We start from the raw sequence: 22,799 nt of genomic DNA on the forward strand, positions 1-22,799 counted from the left end.
CTTCATTCTCTTGTACATTTGAGCAGAAGAATTAAGTCTGCTAGAAGTGCCAGGTTCCTGCTGGAGTCCGCAGAGCAGATGTTGTATGACATTTTGTCTGTTTGTAGTGAGAGGATGAGCTAGCAGTTTGTAGCCAGACCTGCCCTCAGACATGTGTCTGTGGTTGGAAGTTTGGAGCAATGGTAAGGCATGGATGAACTTGCAGTGAGGGACATGTGAAAAATACCCATTACGTAAACAAAATCCACAGGAGGTCTCTCAATGTAGTCTTCATTTTGATACTGTATTTTTTATTGATTCTAGAAAATGGGTCTGAACTGTTGGCAGCCAGTGACACAAACAAAAGCCACTACTTTTACTTTTTCAGATCATGCGAAGGTCAAGGTAGGAAATCCCTTTGTTCTTCTGCAACAGAGTCCTTCCCAACTGGTGGCTCACCTCCTGCTTGAGAGACAAGTCCCCCCAAGCAGGTAGGAGTCAAGCATGGGTCTCCCTAGTGTTTTAGCCAAGGAACTGAGGCTCAGAGCTGTGCTTAGATTCAGTACAGAGAGTGGGGATTTCTTCCAGACTTTTTTCTGTAGTTTGCATGTACTCTTCTACAGCTACGTTAAATCCAACATGCATCATTTCTTGCTTTCTCATTTCTACCTCTAATGTTTATATTGCAAGTTTAAAATTAAGGGGTGAATCTTCTCTTAAAAATAAGCAAAAATCAGCAACTTGGATGGAGCTGGAAAAGATCATGCTTAGTGAGACAAGCCAGAAAGAAAAAGAAAAATACCGGATGGTTTCGCTCATAGCAGGAATATAATGGACCAGGCGAGAAAATAATAAGAATAATGAACAGCCATATACCAGAGACATTTTGTGGGGGTGGAGTGGGGAATGGGATCAAAAACAGGGGAGGGAAATGCACGGGACTATGGTGATGGCACACGGGTGACTCGGTGATGGGAAATGCATGGGGATTACAATTGAGATAAAAAAAAATGTACATATGGTGGTGGCACAGGGGTGATTTGGTGATGGGAAACCCGTAGGGATTACAATGGAGATGAAAAAAAAAATGTGCAAAATGATGTAAAAATAAACTATGATATTATTTTAAAAAATAAGCAAAAATCCAAAATTTTGATAACACATTAATTGAGTAGGCTATAGGAAAACAAGCCTTCTCCTAGATTGCTGGTGGGATCTAAATCAGCACAGCCTTGTAAGAAGGCAATTTTTCAATATGCACTAGAACTACAAATGTACATGCCCTTTGCCCTGCCATCACATTGAGGAATTTATCCTGCAACTTTATTATTCGTTTGAAAAATGATGTCTATGCAAACTAGTTTTATTATGGTATTACATATAATATAGCAATAGGTCAGAAAAATCCTTAAGCTACTAATAGGAGACTAGTGAGATTGTGTTCCAGCCACATAATGGCATACTATTTAGTTGTCCAAAAGGAGGAACCTACCTGTAGAAAGGTTATTAACTGAAACAGCAAGGGGCAGAACACTGTCTGATAGACTACCTTTGGTGTAAGAGAAAATGTGAGTGCCTTGCATTCACTTGAATAAACAAAGAAATGCTAAGATTGGGTAATGGGGCAGATTGCGTTCAGTCTTCACACGCCTTGTGTTTCTCTCCCTCCAGGGTGGCAGCCCTGCTGACCCAAGAGGGGCTCAGTCTAAGTGTGCCACAGGTCATCGTCAACTGCTGCTGTGAGCCCCTTGCCCTCTGCTCTTCCCAGCAAAACCAGCAGACATCATCCCTTCTGACCCACCTGGGCACCCTGGCCCAGCTGCACACCTCCCACTGCCTGGAGGATCCCCCCCTTTCTACACTGACCTCACCCAGTCCAACTGAGCATCCCACATTGGAGAAGAAGCCTCTCTCTTCCCCCAGGGACTCATCACGCCCAGCCCTCACTTCCTCTGCTTTGGCCTTTCTTAAGTCCTACTCAAAGCTGCTGGCTACAGTGGCCTGTCTGAGGGCTTCCCGAGGGCCGAAGGTCACCAAGCCCAGCTTGTCCTGGAAGGAACTGCGTGGCCACAGGGAGGTGCCTCTGAATGCAGAGCAGATAGCCCAGGAGTGTGAGCGCCTCCTGGAACAGTTCCCTAGGCTTGAGGCCGCGCTCCTTGCTGCCTGGGAGCCCCTACGAGGGCCCTCTGAGCAAGGACAAAGCCTGGCAGGGAGTCTCTGTGGCCAGGCGTGCCTCTCTACTGTCCTTCTGGGCCTGCATTCTCCCAGTGCTGTGGACATACTTACCAAGGTCTTTGAGGAAGCCCTAGCAGCCAAAGATTGGCCCCGGGCCCTTCAGCTCACTGAAGTATATGGGCGAGATGTGGATGACTTGAGCAGCATAAAGGATGCCATCCTGAGCTGTGCCGCAGCATGTGGTGAGCACAGAGCCTTCCCTCCCCATCTACAGCGTGGTAACACGGCAGTCACTGATGGCACAGTGCATTTGATGCTCACATCACTCTCAAGACAGGGGCCGCTGTGATCTCATGATACTGAGAGGTGACCAAGGCTCAGGGAAGAGGAAATTTGCCCAGGGTAGCAAGTGGTGTAACAAGGCTTTGAACCCAAGTCTGCTATCTTGGGAACAGGTGCTCATTAACATTCCCAACCCTGCATGTCACAGTCACTCCAAAATGCTATAACCTGTAATTATCAGGTCGCCAGTCCCATCGGCCCTATGGGGCTTGGGCAAGTGTTTATTTTAAAAATATCAGCACCATATTTTCTATAAAGGGCTTTGTAAGTCTTACAGTCTCCATTGCAACTACTCATCTCTGTCAGTACAGCATGAAAATAGACATAGATTATACATTAATGAGCACAGCTATATCCTGATAAAACTATCTATAAAAACAGACTATGGGCCTGTTTGACAATCTCTTTTAAAAACTCAAATTTAAATTGTAACCAGCCTTGAGGGCAATGACCTACAACCTCTCAGTAGGGGGAGCAGAAGGCAGGCGTGTTCTCAGAATGACTTCTAAGTAGCAGGCTTGGCTTCCCTGTTGGGAAGAAAAAAAATCCCTCCTTCAGAAGGTGGAGAAATCTCCTTACTGGCTGACTGTGCAGAGTTGGTTTTTAGCTTTGTGAAATGGGTGTGGGACACAGGGCTGCTAAGTAATAATGGCAGAGGAGATCAAGGGAGTAAAACTAGTTTACCTATAATAACTCTCGGATACTCACAACCAGCACAGTGGCAATCACAGGGAAACCCAACTCCCACCGGCCAGTTGAGTCTGCAGCTGTGTTCTCTGAGCTCCATGCCTCACCTTGGAGAGCTCAGGCTGCCTTCTGTCTTGTCTTTCTTTCCTTCCTCTCCCTTTTTTTTCTCCTTTCTCCTTCCTTTCTGCCCCTTCTGATTCAATCCCGTTGTCTATGCTCAATTTTGCATAAAGAGAAACACACATAATCGTGTCATTGATGGTTTCAAGAAATTTGTTACGATCCTTCACATGCCTATTTGATGAACGTGAACAAAGCCCTTCTCTTAAGAAATAATCTGAAGCCTTGAGTTCTTCCAGTGCCAGCCTTGCGATCTCTGGATATCTTTTTGCCTTGTAGACAAAGAAGGTTGGCAATATGTCTTTCCTGTGAGGGATGCACCTTTGAGAAGCAGGCTGACCCTACAGTTTGTGGACAGGTGGCCCCTAGAGTCGTGCCTGGAGATCCTGGCCTACTGCATCTCAGACACAGCCGTGCAAGGTGAACTGAAGCATGAGCTACAGAGAAAGCTGGCAGAGCTGCAGGTGTATCAGAAGGTATGGGTCCTGCCTCCAAGACACAGGCCAGAGACTTCTCACCATATTGCCAGCCTAGCATATTTTCATAAGCGAGAATGAAAATAATGACGCAATGATATCGGAATGATGCCTTATAATCACAAAGGCTTTTTCACATGAGTGCTTTATGACTATTGTGTCTCTTTTAGGGGTTGTTTTATATTTCAGTTAAATTTCAAGAGCAATTTTGAGAAGAATGTGTGAATGTGACAATTACAAAAGTGGGAAATTCTGTGTGATAGATGTTATATATAAGAGCAAGAGGCTGAGAGAGATTTAGGGGTGCAGCTATATAACGAGTATATAGTATATGCTGTTTTTTCCATTTGTACTTGGAACCAGAGCGCAGAGCCTCAGGAGCAAAAGTAACACTGGCAGGTAAAAAAGATTTTCTTTCCCTCCCCTCAGCCATGTTTATGCAGCACCCCCAGTTTGCATAAAATGCTGCATGAAAGAGCATTTAAGCCAAGAGAATATCTTGGTAAAGTTTTGGCATGGAGAAGCAGGGAACAAGTGATCTCAAAAAGTTGAGAATTATCCTCACAGGTTGAAGGCCCAACCCGGCCTCCCCATTCAGCCTTTGCTCCTGGGTGATCGCTCAGATAGTCTCATTCACCTCATGAGCAATCTTCGCCCTACTGCTCTAATTCCCCTTTGCCTGACAGGTACCAGTAGCCCGACTTGCAGCAACTGGCCCATCCCTGGAAATGCCAGCGATTTACTCTTACAGGGAGAAGCTGCAGTGTGGTTTGACAACTTTCCCTGTGTTTCCTTAGATTCTAGGTTTGCAAGCAGCCCCGGTGTGGTGTGACTGGCAGGCACTGAGGAAATGTTGTGTTGAGGACCCGTCAACTGTCATGAACATGATTCTAGAAGCAAAGGTATCATTGTCCTGTATGGTATTCCCCTTCCTCCTCTTGTCTCAGTTGCAGTCCCTTGGTGGTGTAGATCCCTTCCCACATTTCAATGTCTATATTTCAATGTACATTTTAAACATGTCTACATTTAAAAATATTGATAAGCTGCATCTACACAAAATATCTACATTCACTGTGTTGCATAGATGCGGTTTGTCAATAGTCAGAGAAGTTTGGAGATTACTGGAGTTGATGTTGTTGTCCTGTCACCCTCGTGGCATGTGTGGAATTTTCTAGTCTGTCTGTCCTGGGCACGGGGTGCATCTTAGCAGCGGGATGGCTGTCCTTGCCTCTCCGGAGATGTTACCCACTGGCTTCTCAGGAAGGTTGTCCCGCTTGCAGCTGTAGTCTCGCCATAGCCTTACCAGCATTTGGTTATTACCCAGCTTTTTACTTCTTGCCAATGATGGCTCCTTATTTTATTTCTTTTGTTTCGTTTCAAATTATGTTTCTTGAGTTAAAGTAGGGCTACATTGTTGTATCTGCTTTGGGCATTCTATGTTTAAATCTCTGCAAATGTCTGTTTTCACATCCTTCTTATTGCCAACCAGTTCCCCAACAATCCTCTACGGAGATCCACTGGGCCACTTCCCTCCCCAGCTCAGCCCCCCCACCCCACCCTCCCCTTTTGGTTGCCTCAGTTTTACGGTCAGATGTTAAAAGTATATTATTGGCTTAATTTGGACTGACCCTTTGTTATGTTTCTGTGTATTCCACGAACGAGTATGACCAGACAGTATTTGTCTTTCTCCTCACTTATTTCACTTAGCATTATTCGCTCCAGTTCCAGTCATATTGTCGCAAATAACAGTAATTCATCCTTTCTTATTTCTGAATAATATTCCAGTGGAGGAGGCTGTGTGTGTGTGTGTGTGTGTGTACACACACACCACTTTTTCTAATTCACTCCACAGTCCTTAGGCACTTAGGATGTTTCTACAACTTAGCTGCTGTGAACTGCAGTGAACTCAGGAGTGCATATGCCCCCTCAAATGAGTATTTTTGTATTCTTTGGGTGGATACCTCAGAGTGCAATTGCAAGTCATACAGTAGATCCATTTTTAATATTTTGGGGACCTCCATACTATTTGCTATCGGGGCTGGGCCAGGTCACAGTCCCACCAACAGTGTATGAGTGTACCTTTTTCTCCTTGCCCTCACCAATACTTCCTGTCTCTGGTCTTATTGATGTGGGCCATTCTCACGGACGTGAGATGGTATCTTGTGCAACTCAATTAAAAAAAAAAACTAACCCAGTCCAAAAATGTGTAAAAAAGCAAAATAGACATATCTCTGAAGAAGACATACAGATGGCAAACAGGCACAAGAAAAAAACGCTCATCATCACTTATATCGGGGCAACCTATCTCGTTATTTTAATTTACATCTCCATGATCGCTAATAACTTTGAATATTCCTTTTATAAGTTTATTGGACATTTGGGTGCTAACCAGAATTTTACCCACCTTTTTTAAAGAGCTTATTGATAGGCTGTATTTTAAAATGCAGATAGGTTCATTCAGATGTCCACTCATCCAGAAAGCAGTTATTGAATGCCAGTTACTTGCCAGGGACTCCACTAAATAGTGAAACAAAGATAGTCAATCTGAGGCCCAGCTCTTGCTGGCTCAAATTTTAGGTAAGGGTGGGGAATGTGAGGTGCGTTCCTAAGTGACTGCTATAGATCAGATATCAAAAGGCAGTCCAGATGGTGATGGGCCACCTAACACAGCCTGGGAAATGAAGGGAGCACCCTGAAGAAGGTGGCCTCAGGCAGCGTTATGAAGAGGGCATTCCAGATGCTGCGGGTTAAAATATTTGGACAAAGCCCTGGAGTTCCATTCTCTGAAACTTTAATACAGAGTTCACAAACTTGGGGGCAGATTGGTGTTGTATGTAGTTAGGGGAAGTAAGTATGGAATCCAGTCCCTCGCGTATGACCCATACTTTATGAGTCAGAAATTCAGTTCATTTCCAACATTTTAAAATAGAAGAATATTTTAATTTAAAAAACAATTTAAAGTCATCAACATTGGGTCAGCACATCACTATGGCAACAATCAGAACTGAGTAGGTCCTGTCTCCTTTGATAGTCTTCTCAGTCTCCCCATGTCCTTCAGATCTCTCCAGGTGTGACACCAAGCGTCAGTCACCCTGACATCTGTTCATTTTTTATAGTAGAATTTGGAACACTTTATCATTCACTGTCAGTCAGCTTTGGCTGTTTTTGTTGTTGTTATTTTTTATTTTTTATTTTTATTTTTTATTTTTTTATAACAGTTTATTTTACATCATTTTGTACATTTTTTTTTTCCATCTCAATGGTAATCCCCATAGGTTTCCCATCACCAAGTCACCCGTGTGCCATCACTATAATCCCGTGCACTTAGCTTTGGCTGTTTTATGACTTTCCTCACCGCTCTCTTCCTCTGAGCTTGCAGTCCTACTGTCCTCCCATAGTCAAGTCCCCATCGCCACTACCAAACTTTACTGGGGTTTTTGCAGGCTCAAGAGTGCTAAGTAAATTTGACAAGAGTAATGCAGCCAATAATTTTCAAGGACTGACAGAGTGTTTCCTTCCAGGAGTACGGGCTCTGTGAGGAATGGGGCTGCCTGTACCCCATTCCAAGAGAACATCTAATCAACCTACATCAAAGGCATCTTCTCTATCTTCTAGAAACAGGAGATCATGAAAAGGCACTGCAAGTAAGCTTCCAGCTCTTCCCATTTTTCTTTTTTGAAGAGTTATTTATTTATGCAATCAAGAACTGGGGTGGAGACTAGAGGTATGGGGGATGAGAGGATTCACCAGAGACAGAGTGGGGAGCAGAGCAGGTAGATCCACTGAAATACACTGCTGATTGGGGGCAGTGGGTGAGACAGAAGTAGTCTGGTGCACCATGTGGGTTAGCTCTCTGGCCAGGGATCAAACTCATGCTGCCGTGGCTGCAGATAGCTTCATAGTACTGGGCTGGGACTTAACCCCTTGTGTCACCAGGAGGCCCCCACTCCATTTGTCTTTGTGGAGGAACAAGGTCAATCAAATCAGGTGGCTTTGTCCAAGCTGAATCCCATGAACACATTTACAATCTCATCTGCCCCTTTGTGTCTCTCAGGGGCCACTTGTAGTCATCTTGAGAAGAACGTGCCCTAGTTAGGTACTAAGGCCATTTTTGTGGAGCAATAGTGGTAGTGAAAAAAATGAGTGCCACGGACTTTGTCCGAAATGAAAAAATCTGAATGTCGCTTTCTCAAACAAAGAAGGCTGGGCTTTGTTCTTCTATAGGCCTCAACTTTCTCAATTTTTCTCCTGCAACAGCTCCTGCAAAGAATTCCAGACCCCACCATGTGCCTTGAGGTGACAGAACAGTCCCTTGACCAGCACCCTACCTTGGCCACATCTCATTTCTTGGCCAACTACCTCACCACCCACTTCTATGGGGAACTAAGTGCCATCCGACACCGTGAAATCCAGGCCCTGTACATGGGATCCAAGGTAAGAAGGAAAAGAGGGTGGAAAGACCTATCTGCGGAAAGATGCCAGCCCCAGCTCCCTCTGGCCTCACTCTTTCCTTGACTCTTCTGCCAGGACCTGTCTTCCTGAGTCTCTTAGGCCTTGTCGTTGCCTTCCTGTCCTGCCTCCTAAGTGAATTTTACCTGGTCCTTAAAGTTCTCTTTCTACTTCCCATGGTACTTGCTATGCCAATGCTTCTTAATCTGACCATGTCTTAGAATTATCTGGACTTGCCAAAAATAACAGTAGCTGATTCTAGCCCAGATCAACTAAAACAAACTCTTAGGGTAAAGCCTGGTCTAAGCAATGGGAGTTAGACTACTTTTTTTTTTTTTAAGATTTATTTATTTATGCATACAGAACTGGGGTACAGGCTAGAGGTACAGGGATGGTGAGAGGATTCACCAGAGACAGAGTAGGGAGCAGAACTGATGAAGAACACTGCTGAGGAGAGCAGCGGCCGGGTTAGGAGAGTTCTGCTGTGCCATGTGGGTCACCTCTGGGGCAGGGATCCTACTCATGCTGAAGTGACTTTAGCTTCTTAGTGCTGTGCTTTAACCCGCTGCGCCACCAGGGAGGGCCTGGGAGGTTAACTACTTTTTGATTGACAACTGGGAGATTTAGATAGAAGTCCCACCTTACTACCAAAAGACTACTGGCTACAGTAGTTAGCCATGGGCTTTTGGCCCTTTGTCTTTGGAAGGCCCTTTTTGGCCCATCCTTCCTCTTCCCAGTAAGACTCTTGACTTCCTTTGGAAATTTGTGGACTTTTTTTTATACTCTGAATCTATTCCACAAACAGGTCCTGCTGACCCTGCCCGAGCAGCACCGGGCCAGCTATTCCCACCTATCCACTAACCCCCTGCTCATGTTAGAGCAGTTGCTCATGAACATGAAAGTGGACTGGGCTACTGTGGCTGTGCAGACCCTGCACCAGCTGCTGGCTGGCCAGGAGATTGGTTTCACCATGGATGAGGTCGACTCACTTCTCTCCAGATATGCAGGGAAAGCCCTGGACTTCCCGTACCCTCTGAGGGAGAAGCGATCAGGTCAGTGCCAACATCCCAGTTGTGGGTTCTCTGTGGAGAAGCAGCAGCATGCTGCACCCTGAAATTTAACCCCTTTATCTTTCTTTATTTTGAGTTGATGGATGGAAAATGAAAGGAATATAATTCAAGAGAGGTAGCTCTTTATTATACAGCAGACACATTGGTCCTGGAGGAAGTAGCAAACTAACCAGAATTAAAGCCACTGACTGCATAATGACATAAAGGCAAGGTTTGGAGGAAACCAAGCCTGCTGCCCAATCTTGGAGCAGTGGGTTCTTAGCAGACCCTGGCACTATTTCCAGGGTCATTTCAGCTATGACTGGTGTGTGAGTTCTTAGCAGACGCTCGCACTATTTCCATGGTCAGATCAGCTATCACTGGTGTGTGAGCTCTCTCCGCCTCTTTGACAGTCAAGAAAGTGAAACATGAGCTGACATTCCCTGCCAGCTGACCTTTGGGACCGTGTTTACATGCTTTCCCCTCCCCTCTAGGCATTTTTAGACTTACTTTGAAAATAAATCTCGTAGTTTTCTTTTTTGAGGAGCTTAAAAAGCATGCAGGTGTTGTCATAGAATTTCCTCTGTTATGCTTTTGACACCTGGTGGAATCATGGGCTGACATTCAGCGAAATCAGCAGGAGGGGCTTTGAACTACTCACTGTCTAGCAGAGATGTACATGGTAGAGCAGTATTTTGTCAGCATTTCCCTTCCCTCCAGATTCTCTGAGTCATCTCCAGGAAATCGTCAGTCAGGCTTCAGACCTCGAGACCCTGTCCAGGTCACCATCAACAGAGTTCACTTCTGCCACTGCTCCTGGTAAGACCATTTCTGAACATTAGCTATCTTTTAGTTCACTCTGGCTCTGTTCTGACTTTCTGACTCTTTTAGTCTCCTTTCTCATTTCTTGTTGTTGTTTCTCATTGTTTCTCAAATGTTTCTCATTTGAGTTGTTCCAGTTTTGTTCATCCCAGATAATTCACCTGACATTGATTATAGTCACTGGCCCAGACTTTACAACTTTACAAACACTGAATTAGCAAATACTGACATTTTGCCCTGGGGAGAAATAGCTACATGTCTATGTCCATCATGTAGATTATATTCTTAATTCCAAAAACAACAGAAGAGTAGGTTCTATTCTTTATTTTACAAAAGAAAAATAGATGTTCAGAAGTGTGAACTGACTTGCTTGAGACCCACTGATGGGCCCCTTGTGAATGTTGGGGATCCCAACCCTGCCCAGGTGGCCCCAGAGCTGATGCCCCTCCACCTGCTCCGCACTGTCCCCTCCATGCCCTGGTCATCTCTGAAATAAAAAGCAGGACTTCACCTTGTCCAACCTCAGTTGAAATCCTGTGTGTTTGGTGACTCAAATCATTGACCACTGTGTGCATCTCTTCAAAAAGCACTGCAAATCTTGACTTTGATGTTACAAATTTTAGGGAGAAGGCAAATTCACAAATAGGGAATCTGCTAAGAAAGAGGATTGACTATATTTAGTCCTCTCCTGTGCTCTATGCAGTTACTTACCCTCTGTTACCCATGCGGGGTACAAGTTCCTTATTCTGGTTGTTCTCACTGTTCTCAGTCTCTGGCCCGGGCATGATGGCCTACACCCAGAAGAAGCTCAGCAAGTTTGGTTTTGTCAGTGACCAGGGGAGCAGAGTACCAGGGAGAGATCTGTGGCCTCTCTTCCCTGGGTGCTGCTGAGGACCACTGTGTTTTTCAGATCTCTTCTTCTGTGACCTGCTAACAGTCTCTGCTAGGTGACCAGCAATCTCCTTAGATACCATAAAGCAAAGACTGTGGTGTTAGTCCCAGCAGTCCTTGGGAGTACTCAGACTTATAGGTATATGAGCAACCTCACACACCTGCACAGGCCAGCCTGAGCCACTTTGCTTTACTTGGTTTTCTTATAGAAAATGTTCAGTTCGCAAAAGTAAAAATAATGTAATGAAGTCTCATACACCCATGACCCAGCTATATAGTCATGTCATGTCACGCTGGCCAAAACACCCTTGATTCAAAACACCCTTGTCCTCCTCTTACAGTATGTTGAAACAAATTCTAGATATCATAACATTGTATTTAGAATTATAGCAGTGGAGAGCTCTAAAAGGAAAAGACATTTCCAAAACAAAACCTTATCACCATTAGCATTTCAAAAAGCAAATTAACAATCTCCTATTAATCTTCCCTCTAAAGGATTCAAATTTCCCCAGTTGACTCATAAAATTTTTTCCAATTGGTTTTTCTAGAATCAAGATCTAAATAATGTATCCTGTAACATTTAGCTCAAATATCACTTGTTGGTAGTCCTTGCCTTTTTTATTTGTGGAGGAAACTAGGTCATCTACCCTGTAGAGCCACTTGATTTTGCTGATTGCCTCCCTGTAGCAAACTGGATCCCTACCCCTGTATTTTCTGTTCACTAATAGACAGACCTAGAAGCTTGATTTGTTTCAGCCTCCATTTTTTAGTAAATCTATTTGATAGGTAGCTGGTGCACAATATTCAGTTGTGTCTCTGTGCTACAGCCCACCATCGATGGCTAGTCCCTGGATCTACTCAGTCAGGGCTTATAAATTGGTAAAATTCTAATTGTCTCATTCCCTCTTCCTTTATTAGCTGCCTGATTAACCATCTTTTATTCGACCCTTGACTTTGACTCCCAGGCGTCTCCATTGTGCATTCGCCCTGTCTGAGGGAGAGGAGCTTCCCGCAGAGCCAGCCTGCACTGGAGTTTGTACCCCCTGCAATACCTCCTGCCAGGCACCAGTGGGTACCGGATGAGATGGAGAGCGTCTGCATGGTCTGCTGCACGGAGCACTTTACCATGGTGAGCGCGTCGGGCTCCTGCTTTACCTGCAGGGTAAACGAAAGGAAAATTCTGGTTCAGAGCCTGAGTTTCTAGTCACCTGCAGTCCCCAAGAGGGTAGTTGGTATTTTCAGGATGGCCAAATGCAAGACTTTGGGTTTATCTTTGACACACCAAGAGTATATATTTCTGGATTCACACAGGTGGTAGCAACCTTCAAGTAGCCATAAATTAGAAAATATTTGTTGTTCTCATGAAACAACTAAAAAGCAGCAGAGAGGAAGCAGGAGTCACCAAGCATCCTGTGTCTGGGTCTGCCCAAGTGATCTAGTGATGGTCATGTGTGCTGACCCCAGAGAACTGAGGTCCTAATGCCAGCAGTAGGACTTAATTAGTTCCAGTCACTCACTGTGAATGATTTTTCCACTACTGGTCTCGCCGAATTGTTAGAAAAAACTACCACATTTCCTGATCATCATACTAATCCAGTACTGATGTAAATGACAATGCAATTTCTTTCCTTCTCATCTGTAAAGGAAATAGAATATTGTTATCAACTTTTTCTAATAAATGAGGTGGTACTTGTCAAAGCACTTTGGAAAGGGAAATTCTCATCATTCTCAGCACCATGAAGAAATGTGAGGCACCGAGGTTGAGAAAGTCACTTCTTCCCTAGTCTTGCTGCTGTGGCAGCTGGTGGCGCCTCCACCGACAGGTGGAACTTGTCGAGAACTATTGCAGAACAGTCCATGGCTGCTTGTGAATTATCAGTAAATGTCACCCTCTGAAGGCAAGGACCAGTGTATGTGTTTGTTTTAATTTATTTAGTAGAAGAACTGGAGTATAGATCAGAAGTGCAGGGGGTGAGAGAATTCACCAGAGACAGAATGGGAAACAGAAAAGGCAGATCTACTGAAATACCCAGTGGGTAAGACAGAAGAGGTCTGCTGTGGCTCATATGTGGGTTAACTCCTTGCCGGGGATCAAGCTCAGGCCACCAGGGAGGCTCCCCCAAGAGTAGTGTTTATTTCTTCTTCTTCTTCTTCTTCTTTTTTTTTTTTCAGTCAGTGAAGGTCCAAGCACCCGGCTTTCTCACTAAGCTACAAATGGCTAAGGGGGGGACACTCACAATTCCAGCAACCTCACCTTCCCTCCCTTCTCTCCCCAATGGCACACCTCAGTTTAATAGGCGTCATCACTGTCGCCGCTGTGGCCGGCTAGTGTGCAGTTCCTGCTCCACTAAGAAAATGGTGGTGGAAGGCTGCAGAGAGAATCCTGTCCGCGTGTGTGACCAGTGCTACAATTACTACAACAAAGAGTGAGTGTCCCACAAAAGGGCTGCTACTATTCTGGATCACTGCACGCTCCCTCCAGTCCTTATGCACCTCTAAGTTGTGTTGTGGAAACACTTCAAATAAGAAACAATTACAGGAAGTTCTAACTGACTTTCACACAGAAATGTCACTAATTCTACAGTGAACTGGTTGTAGACTGACTTTGGTCACAGAAACTAAAGGAAGCAAGTTCAAGGCTCTTACACATTCTGAGGTCAAGACACTTAGCTCTTCAGTCCTTCTGAGCCCACTGCTCTTAGTTCTCCAACAACTTCACCTGTTTTCTAGAAGCTCTTGTTTCCATCATTCTCATCTAGACTCAGAGGGACATACTTATAACTGCTAAATGTTTGGTCTCTTGCATCAGCTCTAATCTAGCTAGTAATCCTGGCTTGTAACCCACAATTAGAAGAGCCCCCACTTATCCACATGCAGTACACCTGGTTATAAATTTCAGAATTGCCCAGACATCTGACAAAACAGAGCACAACTGTATTTGCTGTTTCAGTTTTGCTCAAGTTTTTCCATGACTTGTAACAGAAGAGGAGGATGAAAGTAAGACTCCTAGAACATCTGGAAATATGAACCAAAGCAGCTGTCCAAAAACAAAATTGCTTGATTCTTCATGCTTTAGTCACAGACTTAATAGATTTTCCTTATTCTATAACATTTTTATGTTTAATAAGAACTTTTTTTGTCTTTATTTACCAAGATGATTATGGATCCCAGGGAAGGAAGATGCGCTGTACTTATACTACCTTTTATTTCTATAGTCTGTGACCCTGGCATATCACTACCTCCCTTGAGGTGTGAGACAGGAAAATTACCCATTTACCATACTGCTGAGATTTGAAATGAGCAGTTGGTATTGTTGAGGATTCCTTTAGTCAATAGTTACTGAGCAATAATCACTATACCCTCAAGAAGCCCCCATTTTAGTGAGGAGTCTGACAACAAACAGACCACAATGCTGGCAACTAAGTGCAATGTGAAAACACAAACAGTTTAATCTGATAATCATGAAGGTTTTCTGGTGATGTGGCTCCTGGTCAGATGATGAGAAGTTAGTAGGAAAAGAAATTAAAAACAGAACATGTACAGAAAAGGAAGTAAGAATGTAAAATTAGAGACAAGAGAAAATTGAATTCTTTGACGAAGTGTATGGGTAGGTGATGAGTCAGGTCAGGTCTTCAGCTGGCAAATCTTGGACTTAGGTGCTGTCAGCTGAGTCATGAGGAACTAGGCAATGGTACAAAGATTTGGAGCTTGCTCTTGGGCAGTGTGGATTGGGGTTGACCATCAGGCTTCAGGTATAGACTTGGTCTCACTTGTGATTAGGACTTAGTGCCTGGTGGCACCATTGGAAGCTGATCAGGGCCAGTGGCAGGGTGGAGGGGGACTTTCATGGACTGAGAGCAGGTCATGAGTGGCAGGAGATGATCTCAAGAGGCCGGATTACAAAAGACTTGTTTTCTGAACTATAGAGAAGGAATATTACAACCCTGAAGAGAAGAATTTTTTTTTAAAGATTTATTTATTTATGTATACAGAACTGGGGTACAGGCCAGAGGTGCAGGAGTGATGAGAGGCTTCACCCAAGACAGAGTGTGGAGCAGAACAGGCTGACTGATGAAGTACACTGCTGAGGGGAGCAGTGGGTGGGTCAGGAGAGGTCTGCCGCACCATGTGGGTCACCTCCGGGATGGGGATCAAAGTCATGCTGAAGTGGCTTTAGCTTCTTAGTGCTGTGCTTTAACCCACCACCAGGGAATGCCCGATACTGAAGAATTTTTTTTATATTAGTTTATTTTTACATATTTTTGTGCATTTTTCCATCTCAGTTGCAATCCCCTTGGGCTTCCCATCACCAAATCACCCATGTGCCATCACCATAGCCGATACTGAAGAATTTTAAGCAGTAGCTAAAGGTGACCAGGTTTGCATTCTGAGAGTTTGCAATAGCTGCAAAGTAGAAAATGGGCTGACAGATCAAGAAGTCCAATTAGGAAGGTATTGCAACAGCTCCAGAATTAAATGATGGGGACCCTCAGGAATGACAAGAGAGATGAGGACATTTAAAGAGATATTTACAAGAGGAGCTGAACAATGCATGGTGACTGAATGTTGTCAGAGAGTGGGGGGGAAACAGGAGTGGTTGATTCCCTGATATCTCACCCAAATAACAGATGTTATCCACCTAGCTCAAGACAAAGAGGAGGAGGATTCAGGCATTTCATTTTTCTTTCTCTGCTTCCAGTGTGTCAGATGAGAGTCCAGGACAACCAGAAGGTAAGGCTGAACCACATTCCCTGTGACTCTGTTTTTTTGTTTTTTTAAGATTTATTTATTTATGCATACAAGAACTGGGGTACAGGCCAGAGATGCAGGGGTAAGAGGATTTACTGGAGACAGAGTGGGGAGCAGAACAGGCAGATCTATTGAAATACACTGCTGAGGAGAGCAGTAGGTAGGCCAAGAGAGGTTTGCTCTGCCATATGGGATCAAACTCATGCTGTAGTGCTGCAGACAGCTTCATAGTTCTGCTCTTTAACTTGTACCATGAGGGAGGGCCTGTGACTCTATTGTTTATATGTTCAAGTTGGCCCTACCTGCCATGTATCAGCTGCCACTGATATCCACATTGGCAACTCAATGCAACATGACTCAATGTTGATCGAAGTCAATTCTCAGCATTTCAGCTGTTTCTCATAAAGTTTATCATTGTATTAGTCTGCCACACTGGCCTTTTAGCTTCCAGCGTTGAGAAAGCCAACACCCAAAGAATTTTTTTCAACAACCAAAGAATTTGGCCCCTAACTTCTAGTGGGTAAGTTTTCTTCCTCCTAGGCTCCCCTTTACCACCATCCTACCTCAGACTACTCCCTATTTTCCCCTGGATTGTCATGATCAATAGTTTGGCCTGTATCCTTCCACAACAGGTTAGTTTTTAGAGGAGCCAATGGTAGCTCTCCTTTTGAGAAGCTTGTGTCTTTAGAACTTGTGTGTAAACCAAAGGGTTTTATATCACAAACACTGTAATATTCATCCTAGTTCTGTGCCAAAGAAGAAAGTTTGAGGTGCTTAGTGCATTCTCCCAAAGGAAACATAAGGGACCAAGGAGAGAAGGGCCCTGAGGCAGCCGCCACTCTTGCCAGCCCCCCAGGAGGGCTTGGCTGAACGGCTTGCACATGAATGGCATTCTCTTCCCAGCCCCACACAGCTCCAAGAGTGAGAGCCCACCCTACTCCGCGGTGGTGAGAGTCCCCAAAGCGGCTGAGGTCGAGTGGATTTTGGATCTGAACGAGGAGGAAAATGAGCTGGTGCGGAGTGAATTCTACTATGAGCAGGTAATAGCAGTGCAATGTCATGGCCAAATGAGTTTCCTTCTGACTCATTTATTACTTCCCCGGGTAACTGTATGGCAGGCAATGGAGAGAGGTGGACAGAGCCTGACCCTCTGTATCAGAGTTTGGTGCTAAGCTAGTAAACCAGGCAGAAAATGAGTAACATCTAAAAAAACGCACAAGGCTTACAGATGAGAGCTGGGAGAGCAGTAAGAACTTAACAAACAGAATTTGGGGGAGTTGTTAGGGGATTAAGAATAGGGGAAGAACAAAGAGTGCAAAACAAAAGCATCTCCCTTAAGGCAGTGACAAAAATTGCCAGGCATGATAGGGAAATTAAAAACAGCTTAATTTGGAGAGAATGTAGGCTGTTACTGAGAAGCAGAGCAAGGTGGCTGGAAAGGGGCTTTCTATAAGAAGAACTTCAGTCCTGCGGAGAAGAGTATCTCCTTGGCAAGCATCTGGGAGTGCAAAAGGCTTCGGAGTATGCTTGGGGTATTAAATTAGCAGTAGCATGTCCCCTGGCTTGAGCCAGAGACTCCTCCAGGTCATCAGACCAGCAGGGTAACTGCCCCGTCAGCAATAAGGAGGCCCGCCCCGTGGGACAAGAGTCTGGAGAAAGGCTGAGGCCTGTGGGCATTCTTAGACGTAGGTAACACATGGGTGAAGCTGCCTTCTTCCCAGTATGTGACACGACCTAGTAGCCAGAGCTTTGGCAATGCTGCCTAGAACATCTGTGTTTTGTTCCCCTTCTGCTTTGCTGTGGAATTTTTGGTTCATTCCTCCAGTGTTTTTCAAGCTTTGTGAAAGGGGAGGAATAGTATCTGCCCTTCAGCCGCATCTGAAGGGTGAGCAGGGCCTTGAACTCACCTGATGTATCTCCCCCTGTGCCCTGGCCAGGCCCCCAGCGCCTCCTTGTGCATCGCCATCCTGAATCTGCACCGGGACAGCACTGCCTGTGGCCACCAGCTGATCGAGCACTGCTGCAGGCTGTCCCAGGGCCTCACCAACCCCGAGGTGGATGCAGGGCTGCTCACAGACATCATGAAGCAGCTGCTCTTCAGTGCTAAGATGATGTTTGTCAAAACCGGCCGGAGCCAGGATCTGGCTCTTTGTGACAGGTAAATGGAGTGTGATGTTTTACATGGGTCCTTTCTGTCCAGTTTCTCTTTCCGACCCCACAGTGAGATCCCTCCCATGGTCTCTGACAAGACATACTGGAATGTTTTGCATCACCACCTGATGTTGATGAAATGCTGCGACCAGATCCTGAGGGTTCCTCCCCACCCTCCCTGGACAGCCGATGTCCTCTTTTTCCCCGGGTGGATCCTCAGTGCAGAGTTTGCTCTACCTGATCGGGAAGAAAGTACAGTCTCTGGTTCATTCGTAATTAAAATCAATTAGGGAAGCGTCTTCATCTCTGTGCCACTTTCTAGCTTTTACAGAAAATGTGGCAATAGATACATTTTATAGGAGATGAGTATCTGATTAGCCTTCACCCAAATTCTATCCCAGTCTTACACAGGTTCAGACTATATTCTCAGGGAGGCCTGAATAAAGAGCTATAAAAGCACACTGGGGACTGATCTATCCCTGTGTGACAGGGAGGAACCTGAGTCATCAAGCAGAATTCATGACAAAGGCATGAGTCGGCCTCAGGCCCCTGCAAAACCTGCTCTGCCTCCACTCATTAACTGAGCGATGAAAACTCCCAACTCCCAGTTTGTTCGCCCAGCTGCATGCCTCATGCTGTGCGTCCCAGTGTCAGTCCCAGCCGGACTTGGTAGCAGAAGTATAAGTGCCTCAGACATTTGATCAGCATACTTCCTCCAAATTCACCAGATAACACATAGTCAGGTGAATCTCATTGTCACCGTTGTCTAGCTCTAGACCCTTGGACAAGTCTGGACCTCAGTTTCCCACTTTATAAAAAGGGGTGATAACAATATTTATGAAATGGGGTTGTGAGAATGTCCGTGTAAAGGGTTATCTAAGAAGTGAACCTGTGTACTCCCAGAACACAAGTTCTGTTTGTTTTATTACTTTTATTTTATTAACCAGAAGGTTGAGGAAGGCAGAAGGGGGTGAGACAAAAAGTGAAAAGAAATGTAAAAGGGTTAATTGCAGAATGTACGTCAAAAGGCAATACATCATTTTAAATAGACATATGTTAGATAAAGTTTTAAGAATAGTCATGGAAAGAAATGGAAGAGAGGAGGAGAAAAAGACAGAAGCCGCTCCAAGCAGCAAAAGGTAGAATGCCAAAAAAAGAATAAATATTTAAGCCCAAAATAAAAACATATCTGAGCTAACAATTAATTAAAGGAAAAATATACTCAGATGAGGGGGAAATAAATTTAATATCTCGTCATATACTTCCTTCAAAATCTGATACAGATGGAGGAAATACCCACTTAGGCAGAGGGCAGAGACACTAAGGAGACCTCACTTAGTAACTCCCTACCCACCCTAAGGAGCAGATTACAGCCGTGGTTTCAAATTACAGGTTCTGGGTACCACTGGATTCAGCTGCACCCACTGTAGTGAATGGCTGCCTCTGTGCCCTCTGCTGCTATGGTGGATTCATCCCTCAGTGCAGAGTATGCTACATCTGGTCAGGAAGAAAGTAAAGACTCTGGTTCTTTTGTAACTAAAATCAATTAGGGAAGCACCTGTAGTCTCTGTGCATTTAAACTCCTACTTTACAGGGTAGGTTTCTACTATTCGTAACTCATCCCCCTTCTGGTAGACATGTGAATGAACCAATGAATGCGAAATTTGAAATGTTTTTATTTTGCAAATGGACAAGTATTATTGTAATACCAAATTTGCTTTTACGTTCTGTACTCTCTCCTCTCCCATCATCAGCTTGTTGAGAATCAGTGATGTTCTGAATCCCTTTCCAGAGTAATCAATAGACAAGTCAGGAACTATGAGGCTCTTTGCTGGAATTGTGACACAAGACAGAAGAATCTTGAGTATAGGTCTGTTTAGGCCGCACAGAGTGATCTGGCCCTCTGGGATCCCTGTCATTATATTATAAGGTTTTTGCAATCAAAAGTAAGATCAAAGCCTGGAGGGGCTGTTACAAGAGCCCCTTCTTAGCCCAGGGAGGGTCCAGAAGAATAGAATCCCAGTGAAGGGCCAGGAGGCCCTTACCCAGCAGCACCTACAGGGAACAGTAGCCCTGTGCCCTCCAGATAGCCGCGAGTGCAGGCTGTCGATGCATCTGTGCTCCCTCAATCCAGTAAACCTCAGGAAAAAAACAAAAAGGCTGATGAGTAACGTGGGAAACCCAAGTCAGTGTAAAGGTCATGTCTGAAATGGAAGCCCCAAGCATCCCTATTCTGCACATGAATGAGTACTGACAAAGTTCCAGACATTTGAGTTATTCCTTTTATCCTTAAAATCCATTATATCCATTTTTCAGGTGAGCAGATTGAGTCAGAGAAAGGTCGACTAACTTGCCTAAAGCCATAGAGTTGCTAAGAACCAGAGCTGGGGTTCAGAGAGCCCCCTCTCGTAGCTTCTGAGTCAGAGCATCCGTCTCCTCTAGGGTTTCCCTCTATGGCACAGGATCACATTTCACACTGGAAGTGAAATAGAAGGTCTGCAGGCCCGAGCCTCCTTACCTTGCTCTTTTTTTCCCTGTAGCTACATCAGCAAAGTAGACGTGCTGAATATTTTGGTTGCTGCTGCTTACCGCCACGTGCCATCTCTGGATCAGATCTTGCAGCCAGCTGCAGTAACCCGGCTGAGGAACCAGCTTTTAGAAGCAGAGTACTACCAACTGGGCGTTGAGGTAAGACGAAGCAAAGCTAACTTCCCCCACTGTGTGAAGCAGCCTTGGTCTAGCCATGCAAATAGGTGTCGCCTATTTGTGACATCTCAGTTGTCCTTGGCTGTGGGAGGTATCTAGAACTGACCAAGCTGCCAGTGTGAGCGCAGTGGTGGGTGGGGTGACAGAGGAGGGAGATGACTGGCAACAAGGGGACAGACTGTGTCTTTGGGGTTCTCGTGCCTGTGGGTACCTCTCACAGGAAGGAGGGGTTTTTCCTCTAGGTCTCCACAAAGACTGGGCTTGACACCACGGGTGCATGGCATGCTTGGGGGATGGCCTGCCTCAAAGCTGGAAACCTCTCGGCTGCACGGGAGAAGTTCAGTCGCTGCCTGAAACCCCCTTTTGACCTCAATCAACTGAATCATGGCTCAAGACTGGTACAGGATGTGATTGAATACCTGGAGTCCACAGTGAGGCCTCTCCTATCCTTGGTAAGGACACAGCAGAGGGGGTCAGCTCAGGGAGGGTGGCCCTGGAGCAGGAAAGGTTTGGCTTCCATTCAGCGTCTAGAGCTGCCAGGTGTGGATTCTGCTCTTTTATATGTAATTCTATCAGCAGCTGTATAGTCAGACAAGTAATACAAATTCTTAATTTTTTTTTTAGAAAAAAAAACCTACATAAAACTATTTTAAAAACAGTAATAATCACATATTCTTATATCCAGACTTGAGTAGTATTCAGATTTTGGGTGAATTTTCTGTAATATTTTTGAGTGGAATTGATGCTTTATAGCATTATAACATAATGAATCTTATCTCCTTCCTGCTTTACTATTCATAAAAATTTACATTGTCAAATATTCTTTGAGAGCAGAACTTCCAAGGATGCTGAGACCTTACTGAGTTTCATTTTCTCTTACATACTCGCTTTTCCTATCAGCAAGATGATGATTACTTTGCCACCTTGAAGGAACTGGAAGCTACCCTTAGGACCCAGAGCCTCTCTCTGGAGGTAATACCTGAAGGAAAGATCATGAACAACACCTACTACCAGGAGTGCCTCTTCTACCTGCATAACTATAGCACCAACCTAGCCATCATCAGCTTCTACGTGAGGCACAGCTGCCTGAGGGAAGCTCTGCTACATCTCCTCAACAAGGTGGGCCTACACTGCTTTCAGAGCGAAAGCCCACTTGCTTAGCCCACCTGGCTTCACCCACCCAGCTTTAGGGGGCTGTTACCCCATTCAACTTAACCTGGAATTTAGCTATGGGACCACCTCTGGCAGAGTCTGGTCAGAATGGCAGATTCTAGCTACACAAGTCATAATTCACTGAGTAGACAAGCCTGATCCCCAAAATCCCTCCTGCTGGTCATGATTAGCATTTACAAATTGTGTTCCTATTCCTGACACATCTAATAGGATCAGATAGTTGTTGAGAGTGTGGCCTCAGAAGGAACCATTTATTGTGAGTCTTGTGTGATGTTAGGCAAATTGCTGACCCTCTCTGTTTCCAACCCCTCTCACCTCGTTGGCAGTATGCCACTGTCAGTCCAGCTGCTGGTCCTCTCTGAACTGTTACTACATGGACTAGGAAGCACAGATCTTATAGATGAGCCCCAAGTATTTAAAAGAAGGAAATGTGCTCTCCCTCTTTTCTCCTCAGATCTTCTGCCCTTCTCCCACAGAAGGCAAAGTCACCACAGAAGTTGATTATTTCTTTGGACTCATTGTTAAGCAAAGCCAAGACTCTGTGTCACTGTTCCCCTTAGCAGCCCCCCCTTTTTTTTAATATTTATTTATTTATGCATGCAATAACTGGGATGTAGGCCAGAGGTGCAGGGGTTTGGGAGAGTGAGAAGACTCACCAGAGACAGAGTAGGGAATAGAACAGACAGATCAACTGAAATGCACTGCTGAGGGGAGCAGCGGGGAGAAAAGAGAGGTCTGCTGTGCCATGTGGGTCACCTCCCTGGACTGATGGAACTCATGTTGCCCTGGCTGCTAATAGTTTGGTAGTGCTGTGTCGGTAATCTGCACCGCCAGGGAGGCCCTAGCAGTCCTTTGTTGTTTTTTTAAGATTTATTTATTTATGCATACAAGAACTGGGGTACAGACCATAGGTGTGAGGGAGTGAGGATTCACAAGAGACAGAGAAGGGAACGGAACAGGCAGATTGACTGAAATACACTCCAACCAGTCCTTTTTTTTTTTTTTTTTTTTTAAAGATTTATTTATTTGT

At 44.9% G+C, this 22,799-nt stretch overlaps 1 protein-coding gene across 1 annotated transcript in view; it reads left to right on the top strand.

Moving 5' to 3' along the window:
• The window catches only part of ZFYVE26 (zinc finger, FYVE domain containing 26), a 60,232-nt gene that overhangs the window by 26,634 nt on the left and 10,799 nt on the right, over positions 1–22,799 (top strand). Inside the window, exons 19-34 of the mRNA XM_004681757.2 lie at positions 368–470; positions 1,651–2,396; positions 3,583–3,779; positions 4,577–4,681; positions 7,301–7,423; positions 8,037–8,213; positions 9,034–9,280; positions 9,998–10,096; positions 11,956–12,119; positions 13,280–13,416; positions 15,690–15,721; positions 16,643–16,779; positions 17,677–17,897; positions 20,431–20,578; positions 20,839–21,048; positions 21,497–21,715. Of these exons, the coding sequence (XP_004681814.1) occupies positions 368–470; positions 1,651–2,396; positions 3,583–3,779; positions 4,577–4,681; positions 7,301–7,423; positions 8,037–8,213; positions 9,034–9,280; positions 9,998–10,096; positions 11,956–12,119; positions 13,280–13,416; positions 15,690–15,721; positions 16,643–16,779; positions 17,677–17,897; positions 20,431–20,578; positions 20,839–21,048; positions 21,497–21,715 (3,065 nt within the window). The remainder of the gene's footprint in view (positions 1–367; positions 471–1,650; positions 2,397–3,582; positions 3,780–4,576; positions 4,682–7,300; positions 7,424–8,036; positions 8,214–9,033; positions 9,281–9,997; positions 10,097–11,955; positions 12,120–13,279; positions 13,417–15,689; positions 15,722–16,642; positions 16,780–17,676; positions 17,898–20,430; positions 20,579–20,838; positions 21,049–21,496; positions 21,716–22,799) is intronic.

This window comes from Condylura cristata, unplaced genomic scaffold (assembly GCF_000260355.1).
Source record: "Condylura cristata isolate star-nosed mole 26May11 unplaced genomic scaffold, ConCri1.0 scaffold00013, whole genome shotgun sequence".
Lineage (NCBI taxonomy): Eukaryota > Metazoa > Chordata > Mammalia > Eulipotyphla > Talpidae > Condylura > Condylura cristata.